This window comes from Alosa alosa, chromosome 18 (genome assembly GCF_017589495.1).
Source record: "Alosa alosa isolate M-15738 ecotype Scorff River chromosome 18, AALO_Geno_1.1, whole genome shotgun sequence".
NCBI classification, from domain to species: Eukaryota; Metazoa; Chordata; class Actinopteri; order Clupeiformes; family Clupeidae; genus Alosa; species Alosa alosa.
In genome coordinates, this window is record NC_063206.1 from 14,160,257 (window position 1) to 14,185,140 (window position 24,884).

General features: G+C 44.8%; 1 protein-coding gene across 1 annotated transcript in view; it reads left to right on the forward strand.

Annotated features, from left to right (window-relative positions):
* The window catches only part of mmrn2a (multimerin 2a), a 24,624-nt gene extending 1,555 nt beyond the window's left edge, over nucleotides 1-23,069 (forward strand). Inside the window, exons 2-8 of the mRNA XM_048269634.1 lie at nucleotides 8,696-8,818; nucleotides 9,581-9,687; nucleotides 9,928-10,014; nucleotides 11,131-11,328; nucleotides 14,918-15,366; nucleotides 15,888-17,382; nucleotides 19,852-23,069. Coding sequence (XP_048125591.1) covers nucleotides 8,696-8,818; nucleotides 9,581-9,687; nucleotides 9,928-10,014; nucleotides 11,131-11,328; nucleotides 14,918-15,366; nucleotides 15,888-17,382; nucleotides 19,852-20,252 — 2,860 coding nt within the window. The 3' untranslated portion in view covers nucleotides 20,253-23,069. The remainder of the gene's footprint in view (nucleotides 1-8,695; nucleotides 8,819-9,580; nucleotides 9,688-9,927; nucleotides 10,015-11,130; nucleotides 11,329-14,917; nucleotides 15,367-15,887; nucleotides 17,383-19,851) is intronic.
* The last annotated feature ends 1,815 nt before the right edge of the window (nucleotides 23,070-24,884 follow it).

A 24,884-nucleotide genomic window follows, 5' to 3' on the forward strand; every position in this document is an offset into this window, starting at 1 on the left:
AGGGATGGAGAGAGAGAGAGTGAGATGGTGATAACTGGTATTGTGGGCTGTGCGAGGAGGAGGTAAGAGGGTTCACACACACTCACATACACACACACACACACACAACGTGAGCCAGCATGAACCTGAGTAAACACAAGCTGTGGTTTTGTTGAGGTTACCTCACTGCTGCTCACGGTTCAGGTGATTGAATGACACAAGCACATACACTCACACACAAGCACATACACACACACACACACACACACACACACACACACACACACACACACACACACACACACACACAAAGCATTCACTAATATTCACACACACAGCATTCACTGATATTCACACACACACACACACACACACACACACACACACACATTATTTCCTCTCTCATTCAGAACATGAAGAGAACACCCACCTGCGAGAGCTCGCAAAACACACACACTCACACACATTGGTTAGCTCACCAACGCTCTCACTAATTAAAGCTGAGATTCCAAATTTATATGTTTTGGATCTCATTATTTTCCTTGGAGAGCCACCCAGGTTGAAGCACTTCCACCCCACATAAACTCAGCACCATAAAGAAAAGCACTCTCACAAATACACGTCGTCTCTCCCCCTGCTACTCCGGGAGGTTCTCCTGCTCTTTTCTGTCAGCACTGTCAACTCCCTCTGACCCTCCAGCAATGCTCTGCTCTCTTTCTCTCTCTTTCTCTATCTTTTGCTCTTTTGCTCCGTCCACTATCTCTGCAATCTCTTCTGTAATCAGCACTAAGCTGGTGGAAAACCTAAACAAAAGGTCCAGTCTCAGACAGCAAGCGTTTATGTATCAACCCTACTCTCGTACACAAACACGGCGCTCACTGCCTGGCCCTTGGCCCCCTGCTCTGCTTATTGGCACTGTACCAGGGTCCCCTGGCTAACGCCAGTGTCATAGGAGCGCACATGTTTTCCTTTACGCGCTACTAATCAATGGTAATTCATCTTAATTGTTCCCGGAAAAACATGGGAGCCCATAGGATTCCTGTAGTTTTTTAGGAGCTGACCCGGTGCGTTGTGCTGTTGCACGATTTTGATCTTCTTTTCAAGTGAGGGGCAAGGAGGAACCTTGGGGGACTTGTCATGACTTCGTCCACATTACAGCCCTAAATTGGCCACTCACCGCTGCCCCGATACCCTGATAATGTGGCCCGAGGGGAGTCGTTCTGGGGCCGGAGCCATTTGTTTTTCTTTTTTCTTTTTTTTTTAAAAAGAGAAGCCACTTCAGAAGTCCTCCAAATGGGTTTTTTGTTCGAACAGGAAAGAGGAGGGAGGAGGGGGTGCAGGCTCTTTCCTCTGCCGTGCCACCATGGGGAAGGTAATAGGGAGCACATTGCGAGGGATGGAGAGAGAGAGTGAGATGGTGATAACTGGTATTGTGGGCTGTGCGAGGAGGAGGTAAGAGGGTTCACACACACTCACATACACACACACACACACACACAACGTGAGCCAGCATGAACCTGAGTAAACACAAGCTGTGGTTTTGTTGAGGTTACCTCACTGCTGCTCACGGTTCAGGTGATTGAATGACACAAGCACATACACACACACACAAGCACATACACACACACACACACACACACACACACACACACACACACACACACACACACACACACACACACACAGCATTCACTGATATTCACACACACACACACACACACACACACAAACACACCTGGGTTGGAAGCATAGAACTGGTTTGGAGAGATTTAATTCAGTTGTAAAAAGCGTCCAGTGGTGTGGAACAGGGCCTTGTTAAACAACAGGTGGAGCTCAGGGAGGAGAGGAGAGCTTGGCGGGAATGTGGGCGTGAATGTGGGTCTTTTGATTGACGTGACGTGAGGCTTTGGCATGAAGCTGAAGTGGGTTACTGAGGGGCCAGGGGAGAACTCCAAAACACACTCCCCAATAGGCTCCAGAAAATAGGCTTAGCGTGAGGGGGGGGGTTAGGGGCTTCTAGCCAGTAAATATGCAGACAATCCTACCTCCACATTGACTGTGTTGTTCAGTGCATCATAAAGTAATCCAACTTAGTTGAAGGATATTTAGGAGATGAAGTTTAAATAAATATATATACACATATGTCCACCACCAGGATAATCATATTTTGTGCAGCCATTTCAAACAGCATCGCGGCTCAAATCAGTGGACTAGAGAGCGGACATTAAAAAGGATTAAACGTTCCAAATCCTGTCTGCCCCTCTACATGCACCCCCTGGAAGTGCCTTGTGGGTACCGGCTGTCTGGCCGGCTGCTCTAGCCCAGCAGGGGGCCTCAGCTATGGGGTCTGCTGATTGCATCTCCCTGCTCCGGTTTCCAGAGCGGAAGCACCAGTCCCATCCGCCGCCACCACCAAGCGTCCGTTCTTGCGCTGCCCCACCAGGCCTCCCCTGATCCCAGGGACAGCAGGCATGGGGGGACTCCCTCCTATCACCGCCATCTGATTGCTCTGTGGCTTCCTCCCCTGATTCTCCCTCTGTTGGTATCTCCCTCTCATGCCTTTGTTTCCGATGCCTGGATCCTGCTAATGTCCCTCATGTTGACATTATTCTTACACACACAGACTGCTTTGAGCTTTGTTTTGCTATCTCTTTTTCTTTCTCTTTCTCTCCCTTGTTATTTCTTTGGCATACAAGGCATTGTTTTGTTTCCAAGTCCATGCTAAACTCTATGGTAAACAAGATCTCAGACTACACTCGTCCAAAGCATTCTCCCCTCCGTACTTGACTCCATTTTACATGTATCAGTCATTGTGCTCTGTAGGACCTAAGTGTCTTTGAACAGTCTAATACACCAAAGCTTGCACTAAACGAAACACAAAAGGACATAATGGGGTCTGTCTTATCTATCCCAGCTGTGGTGAGACTGCAGCAAACAACTCCGAGCTTTTAATCTGAACCCAAGAAAAACAAAAATCGTTTCTATTAATATTGACTTGTAATCCATTTCGAGACAGGGGGGGCTTAGGGGCGCAGTGATAAACCGGTTACATGGAAGTCTTCATAACCCCGAACTGAGAGGAGGAAGCTCCCTTCCTCCCTCTCCCTCCCTCTGTCTCTATCTCTCTCTCTCTCTCTCTCATTCCCAGCCTCCATGGACTAGCAATCCATCTTGGATGCTCACTTATTACAGAAACAGCTCCTTCCACAGGTCGTTCAGCTCCATGTTATGCTTTGCTGAAAACTTATCAAGCGTCCAACACAAACAGTGTTTGAGGTCGGTGAATGCACAGGGACTGGAGACAGACCGGGAGCGTTAACATGAAGGCTGGAGTGGAGGGTGAGGGGTTGGAGGGGGTGCAGAGGGGTTGTGCAGTAGCGGAAACAGCCGGAAGGTCAGAGGTTTGGTGCATGCATAGAGACAGCCATGAGCACATGTCCTGGGAGAGGGTCCGAGGTTGAGTGGGTGTGGGGGAGAGAAAAGATGATGAAATGGAAATTATTACCAAGGCATACATATGTAAACAACAACAAAAGTGATAAAAAGAAAAAGAAACATTTGAGAAGGAGAATGAGGGTGATAGAGAGAGTGAGGGACAGAGAAAATTATGCAGAGGAAGAGAGAGATGACGGAGAGACAGAGTATCAAGCACTGCATGACAGAGAAACTCTAAGAGCAAAGGAAGGGTAAAGGAGTGTCCTCTTCCTTCCTCTGAGGAGCTGGGCATGGCTGCTGCTTCTGCTGGTATTGGAGAATGGGGCTTGCTGGGGTGATGGAGGTGGGGTGGGGGAGCCAGGCATTGTGTGCTGACATGGGGATGTCTCCTCATGATGTCTGTGGAGGGAGGAAGTGACACGGGGAGGATGTGACACGGGGAAACTCTGAGAGGACGCGCGGCTATCATGAGGGCGGTCCTGGGGGGCGGAATGTGGGTGGGTGGCTGGTGGGGGTCATCAGAGAGGCATGTGGGAGCCTGGCAGGACAGTCCACTGGCAGGGATCTCCAGATAACGCACACACACACACATACGTCAAGGGATGACAGACCGTGTAGATATACTCAACGTAAAACATGCGGCTCAGCCTATGGGCTGAGGCCACACTCTGCTGAGAGTAGGACGTTGTTGCATCAGAGCACTGGTGCATTGCTCTGGAGAGCATCTCCGATATTTTCACTCTTTGAACCACAATGCTTGAAAAGAAAGACAGATATACAGATTGAGTAACACTCACCATGTGTGTTTTAGGATGTTTGCATTCCACTGGAAGGGTTTGGGTCCTTCGGTAAACAAGGGGACAGCGGTCTTACGCAAGCTGGTCGCATTTGTGCCAAGAGGCATCATCTTCCCCCCATCTTTTTTTTTGGAAGATTGTGGTTCAGGCGTCATTGCCGGAGCTTTGTGTTTAGTCTATGAGGGCCACAGAAAGTGTGTGAGATCTGGGGGTGGAAGTGCTCGTTGTGTTACGCGGGGATGATCTGTATCTCAGCTTTCTCTGAATATAATTTACAACACAGTATCAAGGCTGGCAAGGTCGCAGTGTTTTTTTTTATTATTAGCCTTACTTCATTCATCACATGTTCACCCAACTTTAAATGAAGTGAAGAAATGTCCTCATCTTGAAAGCAACTGGACTACTCAAGCCACTCAGCACAGGAAGCACAGTACCTCCATCTTTTCCACTTTCCCCAAACAAAAAGCTGTATGAACAAATTTTGCCCTAGTTTCCCACCATTGTCTTGCCTTACATATTTGCTGGCTTGCTTTTTCACAGTGCAACCCCGTTGCTAAGAGACACTCTTGAATACGAGGCGGGCCCCCGGACATTAAAGTTGCATGTTTCCACGCGTGTGTTTTCGGTGTCTGTGTGCGTGTTCCCAGCTGCACCTCGACTCGACGCAGGGGGTCTGTTTAGGCTGGAACATGAGCACAAAGTCAGGCAGCCAAACACAATCTATTCTTGTCCACAGGGGCTGGAGAGTGGAGGTGCACTTAGCCAAACCAGCCAGGGAGATGAAACAGCCTGGTGTGCAGAGGAGGACACAGCAGCATAAGCCTGTCTGGAAACAGAGTTGGATAAGATGGGAGGGAAAATAAATAGACAGACAGAAAGGGAGAGAGAGAGAGAGAGAGAGAGAGAAAGAGATTGAGAGAGGGGAGGAGGAAGACGTAATTATTTCACTCGCTAAGCCACTCACACAAATCCTGATGAAGGTACGCAGCCCACACAAAATCAATTAACCCCGTGACCGGTGACACAACGCAACTGGCTTCGTAGCAGCACAACAGCCTCCTGTGGGCGTCAGGGCCTCTGGCTGGAGATGACAGAGACGGGCCGCACCTTGCCCTGCTCGGCCCGACCCATGAGTCAGTGGGGCAGCGGCGTGTTCCAGCTAAAACACCAAACACTGGAGACCCCCGCGCTCACCCCGAGCAGCACCACTCGCCCAGGGGGGCGCCCAGGCGAGACCTGGGGAGACCCGGGTAGCCCGCTGTCCCCCCAACTACTCACTGACTTCTCGCTCTCTGATTCATGGTTCTGTGTAAGGGGAGAGTAAAGCAAACAAATGACCCCCAGACAGCCTTCCCAAATTACTCAAACTTCCCTCCTTTGCTCTCCCACTTATATACATCCACAGTGTTTTAAAGTGAAAACAATCTCCTTTGCAGGCAATCTTTTTAGCTTCATATCAGAAATAATCTCTGTCCATACTGCATGCCTGAAAACTAATCATCATATCAGATTACCCACACATGACTATAAGGTTTGTTTACATTCATGGTACTGCTACATGAGCCCACCAGGCCTACTGTACATGTTTCCAGACAGTTACATGTGAACTTGCTGCAAGGTTGGAAATTGGAAAGTTGTGGTAGATTTGGGGCCATGGATTGGAATTCGACGCCCCTTCTGCTCACCTGCATCCCAGGACCACCTTGGTCAGGCGTGATGACCTCACCTCAGCGGTGCAACGACCCCAAACTCTCTCTCATTCGTCTCCATTACAGCAGACAGGCTGCGAGCCGGGGGTCTGGAGTGGGTTAACGCAGTTCAGGTTCTGAGTGGACGCCATGGGCGTCTGGGCAAGGTCAGAGAAGGACACCTGGTGGGAAAACAACCTTCCACACAACCCTCCTCCTCCCTAAGAGAGGCCAAGAGATCAATCCCTCTGCACCACCACTATGGTGGCTGGCTGTTTTGTTGCCCTGCCCGCCGTGGCTTTGAGGGCTGTTGGTAAAGGAAGGAACTCCAGTGCCTTGCCTGTGCCATGTCAGGAAGAGACAAGGCGGTTTGTGTCGGGCTTGGCCATGTAGGAAAAAGAAAAACAAACTCGTAAATCAGGGATGTCGTAAAGTATTAGGCAAGGCAACAACATTTGACTGGAGAAAATAAACAAATTGTTTCAGAGTCAGTTTTCATTACCACACAGACAAGAACTAAGTGATTCCATTGTGTCCCCACTGCATGAGGAAACCATGTCTTCTTGATAGGAGGCAGTCCAACATCTGCCATATTTAAAAACACAGATAGTGACTTCATATCAATAAAATAACAAATAACTTCTTAGTTCATGTGAAAACAACACTAAGAACCTCAAGTGGTGTTTTTCTATCCTTTCCCCTTCAATAACCAAAGGGTAGTAGTAGCATAGCAATTGTAATCCTGGTGGATTTTTAATATGATGATATGATATGACCCTGACTTTGAAATGTAACATGAAAAAACAACCATGTAAGATATTTTAATACATTTATGATGATTACAATATTTTTGATGTGTTTGAGAGGATAACTGGCCTCTTTAGACCTCCCTGGCTTTCACAGATGTATCTCTTAGAGTCAAAGCAGTCTCAGTCAGCATATATAATGACCTAGAATAAGTAGGATTACTGAGGTATCATTTTAAAAACAATGAGCTCTTTCCCTTACCCATGGTTAACATGACCAGGTCAAATGAAGGGTCTTCCTGTCTCCAAGAGGTCCTCCACATATGTAACCTTCTGCAGCAGAAAGGAAACCCCTTAGTGAGCAAAAAACTCCACCAGAGAGAAAAGTCTGAACAAGTCACACTACAAAAGCTTCAAGACCCTCTGTTACAGCTGTAGTGTGTCTGCCATATATATATATATATATATATGGTATACATACAGTACAGGCCAAAAGTTTGGACACACCTTCTCATTCAATTTCCTTTATTTTCATTTACATTGTAGATTCATCAAAACGATTAATGAACACATATGGGATTATGTACTTAACTGAAAACGTTTTATATTTTCTTTTTGAAAATTACTATTTTTTTTAAATTTAATAACATATTCAGCAAGCCATAACTTGACAAATATTCATCTGTGGGCCAAATAACTTTGCATTCATTCATAGTTTTGATACCTTCAGTGAGAATCTACAATGTAAATAGTCATGAAAATAAAGAAAACGCATTGAAATGAGGTGTGTCCAAACTTTTGGCCTGTACTATATATATATATATATATATATATATATATATATATATATATATATATATATATATATATATATATGGTGTCTGCTCACGTGATGTATTCGTTTGACAACTTAGATAATCAATCATTTCAATTTTAAGACCACATGTGAAGACAATTGTAGTGTTGTGAGTAAACAAGTTCTGATCTTACCTGTAATAGGATGATATTCTCCTGGGAACCAAGAAAAAAAAGTGTCCAACAATTTCTTTTTTTTTGCGATTTCCTTTCTATTCAGGATTAAAAAAACATCTTACAATTTTTATTTTTTTTAATTTATTTTTATTTTAAATTTTATAGCATGTCCCCTGTGGTGGACAAAAGGACCGTTTTACTATGAAATGGTAGCCATGAAAATAGACAAAAATGGACAAATTATGCTGTTAGTGGTATTATATTAAGGGTAAACTTAATATAAGGGAAAATGTTATTTATCCTTCTAGACTACTTTATTTGCCTTTTTGGACAGTTGTATTTCTTTTTTCTGGATTGTTCATTTCAATTTCATGTTTTTCTTTCATCTGCAATAATTCATTTTTCAGTTTTACTCTTCCTCGCTATCTTCTTGAGGCACAGGTTCATAGTCCTCATCTCTGTTTCACTCACTCATCACCTGAGAGCTCCAAATCTGACCCCCCATCTCCCCTGTCATCCCCCCAACACACACACCAAGACCCCTGGCAGTTGGGTTAGCCCCTTGAACCCCCCCCTCATTCATCCTATACAAATGATCTCTTAAATTTCCCAAAAAATCAAAATATTTTGGTCCTGGTGTCCATTATAATGGACATTCATAAAGTCACTATTATTTCAAAATGTAAATAACTTAACTTCTTTCAAAATGAATCATATAATTCCTGACATTTTCATTAACAAGACCATATATTGCCATCATAATGAATGCTTAATAAGAAGACACTATTTGACTTATCTCTCCTCCTTCCATAAAATGTGCTTGTTTTGATGTCAACCATTTTTGAGAACCAGGAAGAGGAGGTTCCCAGCTACCCAGCCAATCACATGATATATCATTAGAAAGCCCAGGATGTCCTCTTTAAAAGACCACAGGAACTGTTAGAATAGCTCAAAGGGGTAAAGGGGTATGCTTCTAGAACTTATGTCCACTACAGAGGACATAGGTCTATGGATTGGTTCTCAGGAGGATATGATTGTTTCAGTAAATCTCATTTTAAAACTGTCTCCTTGTCTCCAGGAACTGGTGTGCGTATGTGCAGCGGCGCGTGATCACCATGGCCGTGTCCTGTGGGATGGAGAAGTACACCATCAAGTCCCAGAGCCCCTGCCCCAGCGGTACCCCCGACTGCCAGATCATTCTGTGAGGGCAACCGACCAGTCTCACACCCCCTCAGACCTCAGTCTCAAACACGCACACACACACACGCACGCACACACACATCCATACGCACAGAAATCACTTCTAACACATTACATTAAAGGGGCAGCCGTGGCCTACTGGTTAGCGCTTCAGACTTGTAACCGGAGGGTTGCCAGTTCGAACCCCGACCAGTAGGCACGGCTGAAGTGCCCTTGAGCAAGGCACCCAACCCCTCACTGCTCCCCGAGCGCCGCTGTTGTTGCAGGCAGCTCACTGCGCAGGGATTAGTGTGTGTGCTTCACCTCACAGTGTGCTGAGTGTGTTTCACTAATTCACAGATTGGGATAAATGCAGAGACCAAATTTCCCTCACGGGAGTATATATATATATTTCACCCTCTCTAGTTTCAGAGGACCATGAATTTCCCCATGTACTACTATACATAACTCAATGCCAAAACCATGGATATGTGGCATATTTGTTTGTGTCTCAGTAAGAAATTTCAACCCTTAAAACATAAACATGGACAATACATATATTTCATATAATATTCTAGACAGTTCTAGTCTAGAACTCTGGTCCTTCTTGTTCTTCTGTATGATGTACTCAAGTAAAATATATTAGGACAAGTACTGGACAAGTTCACCAGACAAACTCATCTTAGTAGTGTACAGTGCAAAGTAAACCTAAAGTTAACCTACGTGGAGCTTTAGATGGCTGACAGGTACTATATGCTGCCCTTTAACCCTGTGGTGTGTGAAGGTATAAGATGTCCACACGGCCGGTGTACCGGGAGAAGCAGAAGATTTTCACAGCCTTACTATGGCGCTGCTGCCCTGGCCATGGGGGAGAGAGATGTGAAGACTCAGGTATAAACACACACACACACACACGCAGGAATCCCCTCTAAACACATTACAAAACACAATGCCAAAATCCACATTACAAAACACAATGCCACAGGATGTGAGTTGGCACACACGCTCTTCCAGCCTGGAGATTTAGAGCTATATTGCTATATTTTCCAAGTGCTAATATAGAACAGACTTCCTGTGTGTGCCATGCCCCCCCGCCTCCTCTTTCTCTCACTCCTCTTTCGCCCTCTCTAGTTCCAGAGGACCATGTCGCTGATCCTCAGTCGCCCACCGTGGCAGGAAGAACCCATCCAGGAGAATGGACCACTGTTCACCAGCCAGGTAGGTCCTTGCCTGGTCACCCTAGTTATGGACAGGAAAGCCAAACCCCTGCTTACCTTCACCAGCTCTCTGGCTAATTAGGGAAGTGATGCACGGGCCAGGAGTGAACACGGACTGAGCCAGCAGGAGTGAGTGAATGTTTGTGTTCCAGCCTGCTGGACTTTGGGAAGGTCATCACCTCCCCTGGGAGGCAGGAAAGGGTGTGTGTGTGTGTGTGTGTGTGTGTGTGTGTGTGTGTGTGTGTGTGTGTGTGTGAGTGTGTGTGAGTGTGAGTGTGTGTGCATGTGTGTGTGTGCGTGTGCATGTGTGTGTGTGCGTGTGTGTTTGTGCAGTCCATTGGAGGCATAAAGCAAGGCCACAAGTGGGGCGTCACTCATGATGACTACCTCAAAACAAAAAAACAGCCACAAACTCAAAACAACACAAAAACATCACACACACTCCGGACCAAACTAATGGCGAGCCCAGGCCGGCAGCTAAATACCAGGGCCCCTAAAAATAAACCCCTGGCCTTTTCGTAACGGCTTCAGGACACAAACAAAAGCAGCCAGGGACAAAAGAGTAAATTCCCAAGCTGCTGACCAGCTCGCTCCAAGACCCTCCACGCCTCTTATTGACCGAGCTTCCGAAGGAGAAAGCTCCCAGATAATTAATCCTTCAGCTCCACTGGTCAAATAACCACTGCAATACTCTCACTTTCTTCCCCTTCATCTCTTCCTCTCATACATTACACATAAGCCTACACACAATCACACACACACACTCGGCAATAAAGAAACCAGCCTTTTGCATAAGTTAAAAATGCTCCACTTGACTGCATTTTCATTACACTGTGTTAGCGCCACACAAAATGGACTGAATGCAACACTGATTTTTCAGTAAGCTCAGCAGTGCATTTAGTAAAGCCTATGGCAGTGTAATTTACCATGGTCGCACATTTACATTTTAGTCATTTAGCCGACACTTTAATAGAAAATGTCTTCCAGTATAGAGCAATTCCATTGCCATTGGTGTGTATGATTTAGTGCGTGTGTTTCCATGGGTGTCAAACCCATCACTATACCAGTTGACCTACTGCAGTGCATTGAGTGTAGATCTCTTCTTTTCTTCCTTCAGGAGCGCAAGGACAACCACAACTTATCAGTGACCCGAACTGGGAACAGAATGACTTTGAGGTGTCGGGCAGTGAGCTGTATGAGGCCCGCGGGACGCCAGCGGAGAACGACACGTCTGCGGACCTCACCTACGACTACCCACACAGCCCCCAAGACCACGCAGACCATAACCACAGTCAACATGCCTACGATCAAGGAGGTAGGCCAGCGGAAGGTCACTACACACAGATAACTCAGTTGCTGCTTCTAGGTTCGCCACATGCATCCGGACACTAAGCAGCTAAACTGTCAGAGTTGGCTGCCAAAGATGGTGTTTCAGTTACGTAACGACCTAAACAAAACTCAAAACAGGAAATACAGTACCTCCATGTTTACCACTTTTCCAACCAAAACGCTCTACGAGCAAATTGTGCCCTAGTTTCCCACCATTGTCTTGCATTAGCCTATTCGCTTTCTCACTTTTTTACAGTGCAACCCCACTGCTAAAATACATTTTCAACATATGCATTATGCCCTGTATATATAAGGAATACAGTGTGTCCCACAGAATTGGATTCTATTTGTGCTGGTAGGTGACAGGGGGTGTTCAGAGTTTTTAAAATGCATGCAGGTTTGTTGAGGGACAGAGACACAAGGGGAGGCTGTGCAAAGGTGCGCATAGCTATACAATGAAAGGATTTCATCCAATTTAAGTAGTACAACATAGAAAATCATTGTGTGGTGGTCAATGTTAATATTGTGGTGGGCTGCCACAAATAAGTCAATATATGGGAAACACTGGAATAGTGTATAGAACGCCGGCCATTATGTAAGGGATAACGGCCGCCAAGGTGTCCCGTTATACTGAATTAATGGACAAGGCGGAGGAAAAGAACTCCCCGACGCATCATTAATTCCGTAACAGGACACCTCGACTACCGTTCTCCCTTACTTAATAGCCACCCCACCAGCCAATCAGAAAAGTATTTCTTCTCTCCGGGTGATAAGCATACATATAGAATAGATGGACAGAAGGATGGACGGATAGTTGGATAAATAGACGAATGTCAGATATAGTTGATAGGTGGGGAGGTGAACACAAGTACATCTCAATCCTCCAGAATGCCTCATGGATCAGTGAAAGCACACACTTCATCCCTAGTTGGTCTCTCAGAGTTGCACCTCTGGCCCTCTTTAGTGCCTGGCTCTATCAGTAGACTTGTAGGACCCACAACAGATTTTCCAGGAGATTATTACAGATTTTGTGCTGAACTGTTATCTTAAGTGACATAGAGCACTGCCAACTAGACAAATTGCTCCCACAAACATAAAATTAAGCTGTTAAAAAAATGTATTTGAAAACATTCACTGATATGGACATTTTTTACGTTTTCCCACAACTCATTTAAACACATTTTCAAAAATAGTTGACTTGGGAAGATAAAATATACATACAAATCAAAATATTGGTGTGTGGGCTTCCGTCCACCCAACACGAGCTTCCAGATATGTTATCAGCTGCAGTCTAGTCAGCAGTATGTTAGTCTCATCCACATCCTTAAACAGAGAGAGAAAGAGAGATGGGGGGAGGGAGAGAGAGAAAGAGAGACAGGGGTAGGGCGGTGGGGGAGTTGTAGGATTGGGAAGGCAGTAAATATCCCTGACCTGAGCTGGGGGGTTGGGAAGGGGATTGGAATCTACGACAGGGAGCATTTCCACGCTCCCGCATGGACTCCTCCTCATCTCAATGTCCCGTTCTCTTCCGCCGATCCCTCACCCCTGCCTGCCACCCCCCCAGCCTCCATCGCCTTACCGTTTCCTCCACAGGAAATCCTCTCTTTCTTCTGGCCTGCAGAAAGAGTGCAACCATGCATTGTCTGCGTGGGAGCGTGATGTAAGGATGCTGTGGGAATGACAGAGGGGGTTCAGATATAGAGCCGTCACTCGCCTCTCGCATCCGCACGTTGGAGGTGACGCATGCTTCCTGACTGGCGTGGCGGTGTAAATTTTGCCCATTACGTTACACCAGCGGTCCAGCTATGTCCACTGAATACGTCACACTGTCTCGAAAAAATGAAAGCACGAAAGAACAGTCACTGTGACCACAGCTAATTAAACACAACACAGTGACAATTCAACAAAGTACCGACGTTCAAAGCTGACCACACACATATTTTAGAAAGGGAGGAGGTGTAACGTTTTTGTAGATTTGGGTGATTTCTTACTGCTGCTAAGGGACCACCCTCTCATTGACCTTGTGTCCTTCTTCGGGAATGAGAAAGGCAGCCGAGAACTGTAGGAGCTCCACATCATCTCCTGGTAAAAAGAAAACAACCGAGGAGCGATAAAATGGCCCCTGTGTGGCCCCCGGGACATGCACACACACACACACACACACACACATTGTTGAGGGTAAGCAGACTCAGCATGCGGCGCGAGCCGGGTCTGGATCCTGTCCAGATATCGGGAGAACGGGGTGTGGAAAATGGACAGAGGGCCGTGTGTCACGTTCTCTCTCTCACACACACATATGCATGGTCACACACAATCAGCACCACACACATGCTTATTCTCTGTTAAGGACAGGAAAAACACACATGCAGGCACACACAAACATACAAGATTAACCACATAAACACACATATACTGTAGATACAGATAGATACACACACACACACACACACGCACACACACACACAATCTCTCTCTCTCTCTCACACACACACACACTCACACAATCTCAAACACACACAAGGAGCTAAATGATTTCTCAACATCAGATGCATACACATGTTAACAAACATCCTTTTTCTCCATCATATGGGAATGTAGTCCCAGACATACTCAAGCTCAAACATGTACAGTACCAACCATGACTATGTATGTGCCTGCCTGTGTAGATAGATCTGCGCTCAGTACCTAGCCACATGCAGTCATATACATTTCAGCACATGTTCACACCTACCACCACACAAAGCATTTAACACATGTACAGATTCCAACACACATATACTGTTGATACAGATGCACACACACACACACACACAAACAAACACACACACATTCAAACACACACATTCAACACACACACACACACACACATCCACCTAAATGGGTTCCTCTGGTGTTCCTGTGAAAGCCCTGGGCTGATGGGAGATCATTAAAAAGCAGCTGAGGTCATGAGGGTAGCCTCTGGAGACGTCCTACTTTCCAGCATGAAATCACTGTGTGACCTGGCAAACAAACATACACACAATCAAAGGAGGGAAAACTATGCATGGGGGTGGATGATGGCGGAATATTTCACATGATCTATTTTTGGGCTGTGACCAAAGAGCCCTTGTTTTATTTAACAATGACACCCATTTCAGTGGACACAGAGCGAAAACAATAAAAAGATTAAATCTGAATTAATCTTGAATGTTCAGATACACTGTATTTTTTTCTTTACTTAGGTCATTATTCAAACATCATCAAGATTATTCTGCATTTATAGAAAGCCTTACTCCAGGGCATTCTCTTGTTACAAAGAGGCAATGGAGATTGTTCTCAAATTGTCTCCAAGGGTACACCTCACTAAATATGTATGTAATACATAAATATGATCTACTTAATAAATATAAATGAATGTATGGTGGAGCATTGGTAGTGCCGTTTTTTGACAATCAGTTCCCAGCATGCCATTTGGGCCATCTTCTGAACTGTGGTCAATTACGCTATACAGAAACACTGTACTTTCGTCCACTCCCAAACTGAAGTTGCGTTTCTACATACATTTCTGAGTCCTTATTCTATTTTGTGACCCTCAGGTCCCGTAGATGTGAACCTACCTCTTCCCAACTCTCCTGGCCTTTTGGCCCTACCTCACTTAGTTTCCGTGATCATGGCCCAGCTCCAGCCGACCTTGGACGGCTTCAACCACCACTTGGACCGCCTCTCCCAGGAGGTGGGGGGCCTGTCCCGCGACGTGGCCGCCCTCAAGCTCCAACAAGAGGAGAGGGGAAGAGGGGACCGCGATCGTGAAACCCTGAGCCAAGGAGTTGTGGAGACGCAAGAGGGGCAGGAGGGGCAGGAGTACCCAACGAGTCGCTATGAGTTCCTGGAGGGGAAGCTGGAGGAGAGCTTCCAACAGATCGAGGAGCTGCAGAGGCAGTTGGACGAGAGGCTGCATTCCCAGCATGCCATGCTTCACTACAACCTGACCATCTTCAAGACGGACGTCGATGCCAAGGTCAAGCGACAGCAGAAGAATTTACAGGTGTGGCCCCACAAACCATCTTTGGTAGTAGCAAAGCATACTTTTCCGTATTTGAGAATAGTGAACTGACTGTGTAAATTATAGATTTCAAATGTTTAAGTTTAGCAGGAAATCATTTTTAGCAATATCAACAATGTTTTAAGCCCTCATAAAGACCAAAACTGGTCAGAACATGCTGTTTTAGTGATTTAGCTGTAATAATAAAGCCATTTTCATGCATCCTTCCTCATCACATATCTGGAGTGCCTGGATTCCTCCTCCGCTTTCAAGGCATTTTTCCACAATTTCCCACGAGCACCCAATATACTTTTGTTATTTGTGTGCCACAAGCTACTACTCATCTGTTTTTAAGTCTGAGTCAGAGTTGACCCCAGATGCTTGCGGACTGACTAACCCAGTCTGTGATTCCTTTCTAATCATACATAGCCTGGGAGTCTCCTTTTTGGATTGCATTATTAGCTGTGACCAACTGATCATTAACAATTAGTCACTTCCTTTTGCCTCCCACGTGTATTCCATAGCTGAATCTTCAGGCCTTGAACTCGTCTATCCTAGAGCTGAGGCAGAGCCAGGAACACCTAGAGGAGGAAATCCAGCGATCCTGGGACACACCCATTGAAGGACCCATCATCCCCGCTCAGAGCCAACCGACCAGCATGGACACGTCCCACATCTGGGATGCCATCGCCCGTCTGGACGAGAAAGTGGTGAATAACACGGTGAGGGTGGATGCTTTAAGCGAGGGGCTCCGGGTGACGGACGAGGGCATCACCAACCTGCAGAGCGTCCTGCAGGGGCTGGACGAGAAGATCGTCGACACTGGCCGCCAGAGCCAGATCCAGTTCATGGAGACAGGTCTTGAGGTGGACGCAGCACGGGCGGTGGTGCTCCAGCGGGTGGATGAGCTGGCCAACAACCTGACCCTCCAGGGCGAACAGCTGCAGGATGTGGACAACGACATGGACTATTTGTTCAAGCGCCTCTACGCTAACGCCAGCTCAGGCGGCGGTGGCTGCAACTGCCAGGCCTCGCTCTCCAAATTGCAAGAGGCCATTGCCAGCGTCAACACGTTAGCCAACAAGAACCAGATGGCCCTGGAGAAGGACGCACAGTCCAAGCTAGAGGGCTGGAATGACTGGATGCCATCCGTGCAGGACCTCAAGCAAGGACTGAGTTATGTGCAAAACGCGCTGGCCTTTGAGCAGGAGAGAACCCGGGCCCTAAATTTCAACGTGTCCGTGCTGCAGGCCTCGCTCGTGGCCAGCCAGCAGGACATCCAGGCCCTCCAGAACAAGGAGGATAGGAAGGAGGCTGAGGTCCAGCGCCTCCAAAGCTCCTTCGACTCCGTGCTGATGGACGCCACCCGCCACGCCGAGGTCCTGGAGGTGGTGCTGGGCATGGAGGTGCTTGATTTTTCAAAGTTGCCCATGGACAAGCAGATGGAAAACTCCATGCCGGCGACTAGGAAGTTGATCCAGGATTTGAAGAAGCAGCTTGCGTCGGCTTCGGAGTCCGAGGCAGCAGATGAGCCCGGACGAGTGCTGACTGACTGGGAAATGCAAGGACTTGCCAAGAAAAGTGGAGACAAAGATTTGAAAGAAATCCTATATGATGAGCCAGAGGATGGACAAGATTACTCTGACAGTGACTTTTGGAGTCTGGACAAGGCCGTGGAGGAACTTGCCATTCGGGTGAAGAGCATTGAAGGGCGATCCTGCCCTGCTTCCTGCTGCAACTGCACCAAGGACACCACCCCCAGTGGGGTGGAGGGGAAACTGCAGGCAGAGGTCAACTCTCTGCGCCAAGGCCTTGAAGAGCACCTGCAGGTATTCAAGAGCCTCTTCAGCAACACAGAGGGTCTGACTGGCTCGGAGGCTTCACTGGATCTTGACAAACTGTCAGCGATGATGAAGAGGAAGGACGCTAAGCAGCAGAAGAGGCAGCAAAAGAGGGGCAGCCTTCAGGGAGAGAAAGCCACCCATCGTAGCAGGAGGGATGTATCACTTGAGACAACAGGTAGATAGAAACAAAACAACACACAACTCTATACAAGAAAAACTTAAAAGTATCTATTTTAATTAGGCAAGTCAAGTCAAGTTTATTTATATAGCACATTTCATACACAGAGGTCATTCAATGTGCTTTACATAAACAAAAGCAAACAATAATAGCAAATAAAAGCATAAAAGGGCAATAGTCAAAAAATAGTTCAAAAAGTAAAGATCATAATAAAAAGAAAACATAAAACACACAAGGTAAAATCATTTAAAAATAAAAAATAATTTCAAAAGACAAAATAAAAGACAAGGTAGAATAATTTAAAGACAGATTCAGAATGTGTAACTCAGTGCAGTTAGCAGAAGGTATCTGAGAACAGTTTGCCTGTTTAAAGTGTTTAAATGTATTCCGAAAGTTGGTTCCAGAGCTGAACTGCATAGCAGCTAAAAGCTGCTTCACCATGTTTAGTTCTAACAGCAGGTTTTACTAACAGATTTTTCTCCCGAGACCTGAGAGGTGAAGGTGTACTGCTGCAGCATGTCTGATAGGTATTTAGTTCCTACTCCATTTACTGATTTATAAACAAGCAGTAGTGCTTTAAAGGAGAATTCCGGTGTGATCTCCGGTGCCCATCTCGGCTTGTCCCCTGCACTCCAAAATCTGGCGCTAGTTAGCCGATGCTACCAACAGCTTTTTCAATGGTGGTGCTTCGGCATCGGGCTAGCCATGCAAATAAATCACTGTTTTACACCATTTACGAGGCTTGTCCCCTGCATTGAAGTGCAGGGGACAAGCCGAGATGGGCTATGAGACATACGTTCACACTCGGTATCATGTTTCAACACACTTTAGGTCAATATCACACCGGAATTCTCCTTTAAAGTCAATTCTGTGACACTGGAAGCCAGTGCAGGGACTTGGAATTGCATTAATGTGGTCAGTTCTTTTAGTTTTAGTTTTTTTAGCTGATTCTGTTTTGTATCACCTGAAGCTGTTTGATAGTCTTTTTAGGAGGGGCTGTGAAAAGCCCATTGCAGTAATCAACCCTGCTGGAGATATAAAGACATGAATGAGTTTTTCTAAATCATGTTTTGACATCAGCCCTCTAACTTTGGCAATGTTTTTGAGGTGGTAAAAAGCTGATTTAGTTATTGCTTTCATGTGCCTGTTGAAATTTAGATCACTGTCAATTAATACACCAAGATTTTTAACAGTATCCTTTGCTTTGAACCCTATTGTGTCAAGGAGAGTGGCAATCATTAGTCTTTCCTCCTTTTTACAAAATATAATTACTTCAGTTTTTTCTTTGTTCAGCTAAAGAACATTTTGAGACATCCAGTTGTTGATTTGGTCAATACTCTGACAAAGAGATTCAAGGGGACCATAGTGATTTGGTGACAGCTAAGTAAATTTGTGTGTCATCTGCATAGCTATGATATGAAATCAAATTATTTTTGATGATTTGTCCAAGTGGGAGCTGAAAATAGTGGCCCCAAGATCGACCTCTGGGGAACACCACAGGTCAAGGACGTTGGTGTTGAGGTACAGTTGCCGATGGCAACAAAGAAGCTCCTTTCTTGTAGATATGATTTGAGCCAGTTGCTAACTACCGGTATACCTGTAAATCCAACCCAGTGTTCTAATCTGTATAATATGTTCTGATCAACAGCGTCAAATGCTGCACTAAGATCCAGTAGTACTAGGACGGATGTTTTGCTTGCATCTGTACTGAGGTGTATGTCATTTAAAACCTTAATAAGAGCTGTTTCAGTGATGTAATTGGCCTGAAGATCTCACTGAAAGTAATCAAAATACCCATTTGATGTTAGAAAGGTGGTTAGTTGATTAAAGACTACTTTTTCAATAATTTTGCCAATAAAAGGTAGATTGGATATGGGCCTGTAATTGTCTAGCATTGAGGCATCCAGGTTATTCTTCTTGAGAAAGGGCTATAGAACAGCTGTTTTCAGGAACTTAAGACAAGTGATACATTTACAATGTGAAGGACATCTGCCACTATAAGATGAAAAACAGTTTTGAAGAAACTGTTGTACCTGAAAGTTCCGGATGTTGAGTTAGTAATTAAGAAGATATGGGAAGAGAAGAGATGAAAAAAAAAGAGATGGGGAAAAAGCAAATCTAGTCTAGGATGTAACATACAGACAAAGGCCTCTGTGACTTTAATGGCAGCTTGTTATGTTTAAAAAACAGTTTGCTCAAAGTTTAAGACGGGTCATAACAGTTTGTTTTCATGAAAACCAATGTTCACCAATTCAGCTTTTGTTAGGGAGCTATGGCTCCCTCTGGTGATAGTAACAATAAACATCTAACTGTGTGTCCCCTAGGCCAAATTCCATGTTAACTTCCCCAATGACCTTTTCAGATATGGAATAATGCTCTAAATATTTAGTTTGAATTTATAAAAATACATTTTAAAACTCCTTCAATGGACATATATTTTACATGCCTATTTCACTCTTTCCTCAGCTATCCAATCAGACTATCCCCTTGCGTTCATTTCAAGTACCAAGAGTGGCAGCAGTAAGGATGGTCCGCTGATCTTTGAGGACACCCTTTTGGACCGTGGCCAAATGTACTCTGCCACAACCGGAGTGTTCCGTGCACCCGTCAGAGGACTTTACCTCTTTGTCGTGACGCTCGATTTTGGGCCAGGGGCATCTTTGGCTCGTCTAATGAGAGGCGAGGGAGTTGTAGCAGCGAGCCTTCATCAGAGCCAGCGGAAGCCAGCGGGACCTGCCACACGTGTATGTCTGCTGCAGCTCGAGCTGGGCGAGCAGCTGTACCTAGAACTATCCCAGGGAAGTCTGGTGGGCAGCAGCCCACAGGACAATACTTTCACCGGGCTATTGCTTTTTCAGACCACCTGAGGGCGCTCTTCATACTTCACAAAACCGAGGGAATATGTTTTACAAAGACAGACAGCTGCTCATATGCATATTTTTATTATTCTGCAAGTCCTTTGTTATCACGCTATTTTGGTTGCTTTATATTTATGGTTAGCCATTTCCATTGAGCACATTTATTGACTGTGTCACATGGAGCATAGTAAGACAGGTGGCTGATGCCTGATGAGCTGGCCTCTGACTTCTGATGAGAATTAGTTGAAGAGGCAGACTGGAAAACTGAGGAAAGACATTGTCAAAGGCAGTGCACCTCACATACTGTATTACTTTCTAAACTGATATACATTAAGAGATATTTTTTTATTAGCCTGGTATAGCCCATCCTACTTAGCTTTGGATAAGTTAATATTGTATTTTAAATCATATTTAGGCACTGGGTAATATCCCTAATAGCATTACCAAGTCAGTCAGATGTTTCCATTTGTAGATGTCTTGCTTATATTGCAGAGCTTGGCTTAGCCTACTGAGTAGGCTAATGATTAGCCTACATGCAATAGGCCTAGGCCATTTTACCTTACATAGCCTACAGAAGCGTCAAACCTGTTAAAGGTAGGGTAAGCAATGCTGAATGACATTGCGTTTGTTTATGCTTATGTTCGTGTTTCTTAGCAGACATTTTTGTCAAAAGCAACTTCCTTATATTTGAGCTGAAGACCAAACAAAAACAGAAGTAGCTCACCTGTCCCTTCAGCACTCCCCGAGAAACTCCACAAAGGGGTTTGTTATTGTTTGAGGGGCAGGCTGCCCCCACATTGTTTGGTTCACATTTTTTTTACTGTGTCCTCAGAGAACGGTGAGTTATCAAATCATGAGGAGATATTTGCTAAATGTTTCTAAATTTGTTACGTGTTAGAAATTGCTTAATCGCTTACCGTACCTTTAAACCAATTGGGGTGAACCAGCTAGCAGGTCATAACAGACTTCTTACCTTCATAAATTGCAAAAGCACTAAGGGGAGTGACCATGTGGAAGTCACTTTTACAGCTACTGTTATGTATGTTTTCAAATGGTTTCTTTTCTATGAGAATCAACCAAGCCAATGCTTGTAAAGCAAACTGTTGTATTGTGTGTGTGTGTTTGTGTCTGTCCTAAAGTTGCACTCCACAATTCTAAGCTAATATACTTTCTTTTAAACTGAGCTCATTGCTCCTCATGGCCTGTCTGTTCAGTGTGTTTTGCACACTCATGATGCTAATAATGGGAAACAAACAGGCCGGAGGTGCGTTCAAATTCGCAAACATAGGCGAACGTTTATAAAAGATTTTCTGATTGCCTTGAGTTTTCCGCAAACAGTTTGAGGAGGTAGTTCAGTGCAAACACATTGAGAGTTGGACGGAGAGTTACCATTGAGATGGAATGTTTACACAAAATAGTGACTGTATGGTTCATCCAAACATGTTTGCCGCAAACCTTCGCCTCTGTTCAAGGAACTTGAACGCACCTCTTGACTGAGCCATGACGAATTCCAACCGATCAGCACATTGTTTAAAGTTGCTCTTAGCGTTGTTGGGTAACGTCACTTTTGTTGATGTTCAAACAAAACAGAGAGATAGCCAAGGGGGTAGGCGAACGTTCGGAGAGCGTACCCTCTATGGGCAGCTTTGAGGCTAGAAGTCGTTCAGTTGGAGTTAGCATTCCATTGACCCCAATTAATTTTGGCGTCACTTTGACACCTTGGCATTATAAATTAATTTTGTCCGTGGCCCATCCACAACAGTTCTGCGACCCACTTTTGGGTCCCGACCCACCAGTTAAGAAATACAGGCTTAGAGCACCTTTAAGGAGCACAGCGGAGAGGGTGTACATTGATTGGCTGTTGAGCTGAACTGTCAGTAACCTTTCACCAGAATTGCGGACTCTGCCTTTAATCTCTCTTCAGAGAGTGGATCAGCCAGCATCAGCCTGGCCGAGAAGGTCTGCAAATACTAGGGAAAATAAAATAAAAAAGAATAAGCAAAGAAATGTGAATGCAGTGTTGTCCATAATGGCAGAGAAAGAAAGCAGGATTAGAATATCACCTCTCAAGAAAAAGCCTGTTTGTCTGCATTTTCTTCTCTGTGATTTATTTGCTTACACCCAGTAATGTATAATATATGTGATCTCTGATCTGTCACTGTCTGGCTTTGTCTGCATGTCTGTTGGCTTGTGTGTGTGTGTGTGTGTGTGTGTGTGTGTGTGTGTGTGTGTGTGTGTGAGTGTGAGTGTGAGTGTGAGAGAGAGAGAGAGAGAGATGAATACTTGTCTAGCCAGAAAGGCAGACACAAAAAATCATTACCAAAGAGCAAAGGGTATGTGGTCACTGTATGACAGGGGAGGTAGAGTCAGAGGTGCCCTTCTATATTGTGATAAGTACACACCCCAAAGGGATGAATACTTTGATAGATTTGACCAGGCCACCCCAGGCTTCCTCACATTGGAAGAGCAGGAGAGGCTCACAATACTCTTGGGAGAGGATACCGGAACCTGCCAATTGTCTCCTCACTACACAGTGTTAGAATAGACATTACGTAGATGCAATTCCACCCCCAGTCGGTTACTTACATCATCTCTCTTTTTCCTTTTCTGTTTTATGTGTGTTCATTTTTTCTCATAACAAACTAAAATGTTTATGTGCGTGCGCGATTGTGAGTGTGTGTATGTGTGCATGTTTTTTTAGAATCACAGATATTGTTTTATGATTGTTATTTTATGTTCTGATGAGTTAATATTGTATGCTTTGGCAACACTTTCTTTTATGAATTGTCATGCCAATAATTGCCAATAAAACTTTTTGAATTTGAATTTGAGAGAGAGCGACACTGGATATATTCCCCTTCAAATGAAGATGTTTGAACACTGTGCAAAAAATGTCTTACTTTTACAGGACTTTTATGGGCTTTTCCCAAATCACGGAAGTAACGTCGACGCAGCGGTAGATAGTAGCAGAGTACAATCCATCAGGCAAGTGTTATTTAAATAAACTCCTGGTGTACTTACAAACTTTTCAATGCCTCGTTTTATGAGTAAAGAACATAGTTGTACTACTGTAGAAGTTTCGTACCATTCAGGGCATTATTAGTGGGGTAATTTACGAGATACTCTATAGCAGTGGTCCCCAAACTTTTTCTTCCGAGGGCCAGCTCACTATGCCTGGCTCTAAGAGAGGGCCAGAGACTCACCTTAGTTGAATATTCCATTACATTTAATCATAGGCTACTGGAATTTAATACTATTGTTAGCTGTGTTTATATTGCAATCATTCCATATCAGTATAAAATGTAGCTCAAATGAAATAATACTAGTAAAAAAAATAGCATTCCCAAAAGTGTATTTTACTCAGAATGTGTGAACTCTGAACTCTTTCACTCACCTGATGAGAACTTTGTGAATTGTGAATTTGTATGAACATTTGAACGAGTGAATAAAAAATATAAATAATTATCCCAGAAAGTCCGAGAAATATGACTTGAATAGAAGTTAATTGATAAACAATGAATTGCTAAACTTTTAGAATACTTTGAGCACTGATGCAGTCAGTACCTCTTACCTTGTTTGCAGGTAGGCCTACATTTCATTCCGTTTTCGATGGCAAACGCGAAACAGCGCCAAAGCAACCACCAGTGGACAAAAAGAGTATTACATGTGTACTGTTAAGACTCGCCATAGAGAATGAATGGGGGAAATTACGGAGGTTATAGTTTGACGATGTCGTAGTCCCATGCGGGCCAGATGCTATATACCACGGACATGTTTTGGGGGGCCACCCAAAATGAGGTGGCGGGCCGTAGTTTGGGGACCACTGCTCTATAGGTAGCTAGCCATCAAGAAACCAAGCTAAACACATACAGGGCTCACAATAAAACGGTCGAGCAAACACATTGTTCAAGAGACTATCAAACCACATTACAAAAACGAAGTTCACCCATGGGTAGGCTACTTACAATTTCAACAGCAACAAAGCCAAGTCGGGGTCCGTTTTGCAGTCTTCTTCGAAACTACAATCTGACTACATTTTCGAGGCGTGATTGGATACTTCCGCTGAGTCACATCCGGATTTCTTCGGACCGGGAACTGAAAGTTGCATATTCGGTTTTTCCGCGGAGAAGCGATAGGGGGAGACGAAGCACCCACCAAACGACCCAGAAAGTGTTGTAGAACCATCAGAACAACTCTCAACCTGCATAATTAAAGGGGAACTTGGCAACTATTTCAACGTAATAAACCCGTTTAGAAATCATTTGGATGGTTAAATTACCTGTTCCGGTGAAAATGGTGACTTTCCCCGCTGCGCCTAGCGTCCCCAGGCAGAAAACCAACCTTGCAACATTGAGTATACCGTCCCGGAAAGAGAAGTGAGAAACAAGAAACTCGTTTTAAATCGTGTTTCTTACCTTGTAACATCCACATAGTTCTGCCAAACTGTAAACAAATCCATGTGCTTTATGGTTACCTTTTCCCACAGTTTGAAATAGCATAATGCACAATTTCTCCAGCAGAGGGGGAAATCCTGCCAAGTTTCCCTTTAAGGTCATTTTTGCTAAAATTGTTGCATAGTGCTTCTTTAAAGATACAAGCTGTTTGTGTTCTATTTGTCATCAAGACATGCCACCGTTTGTT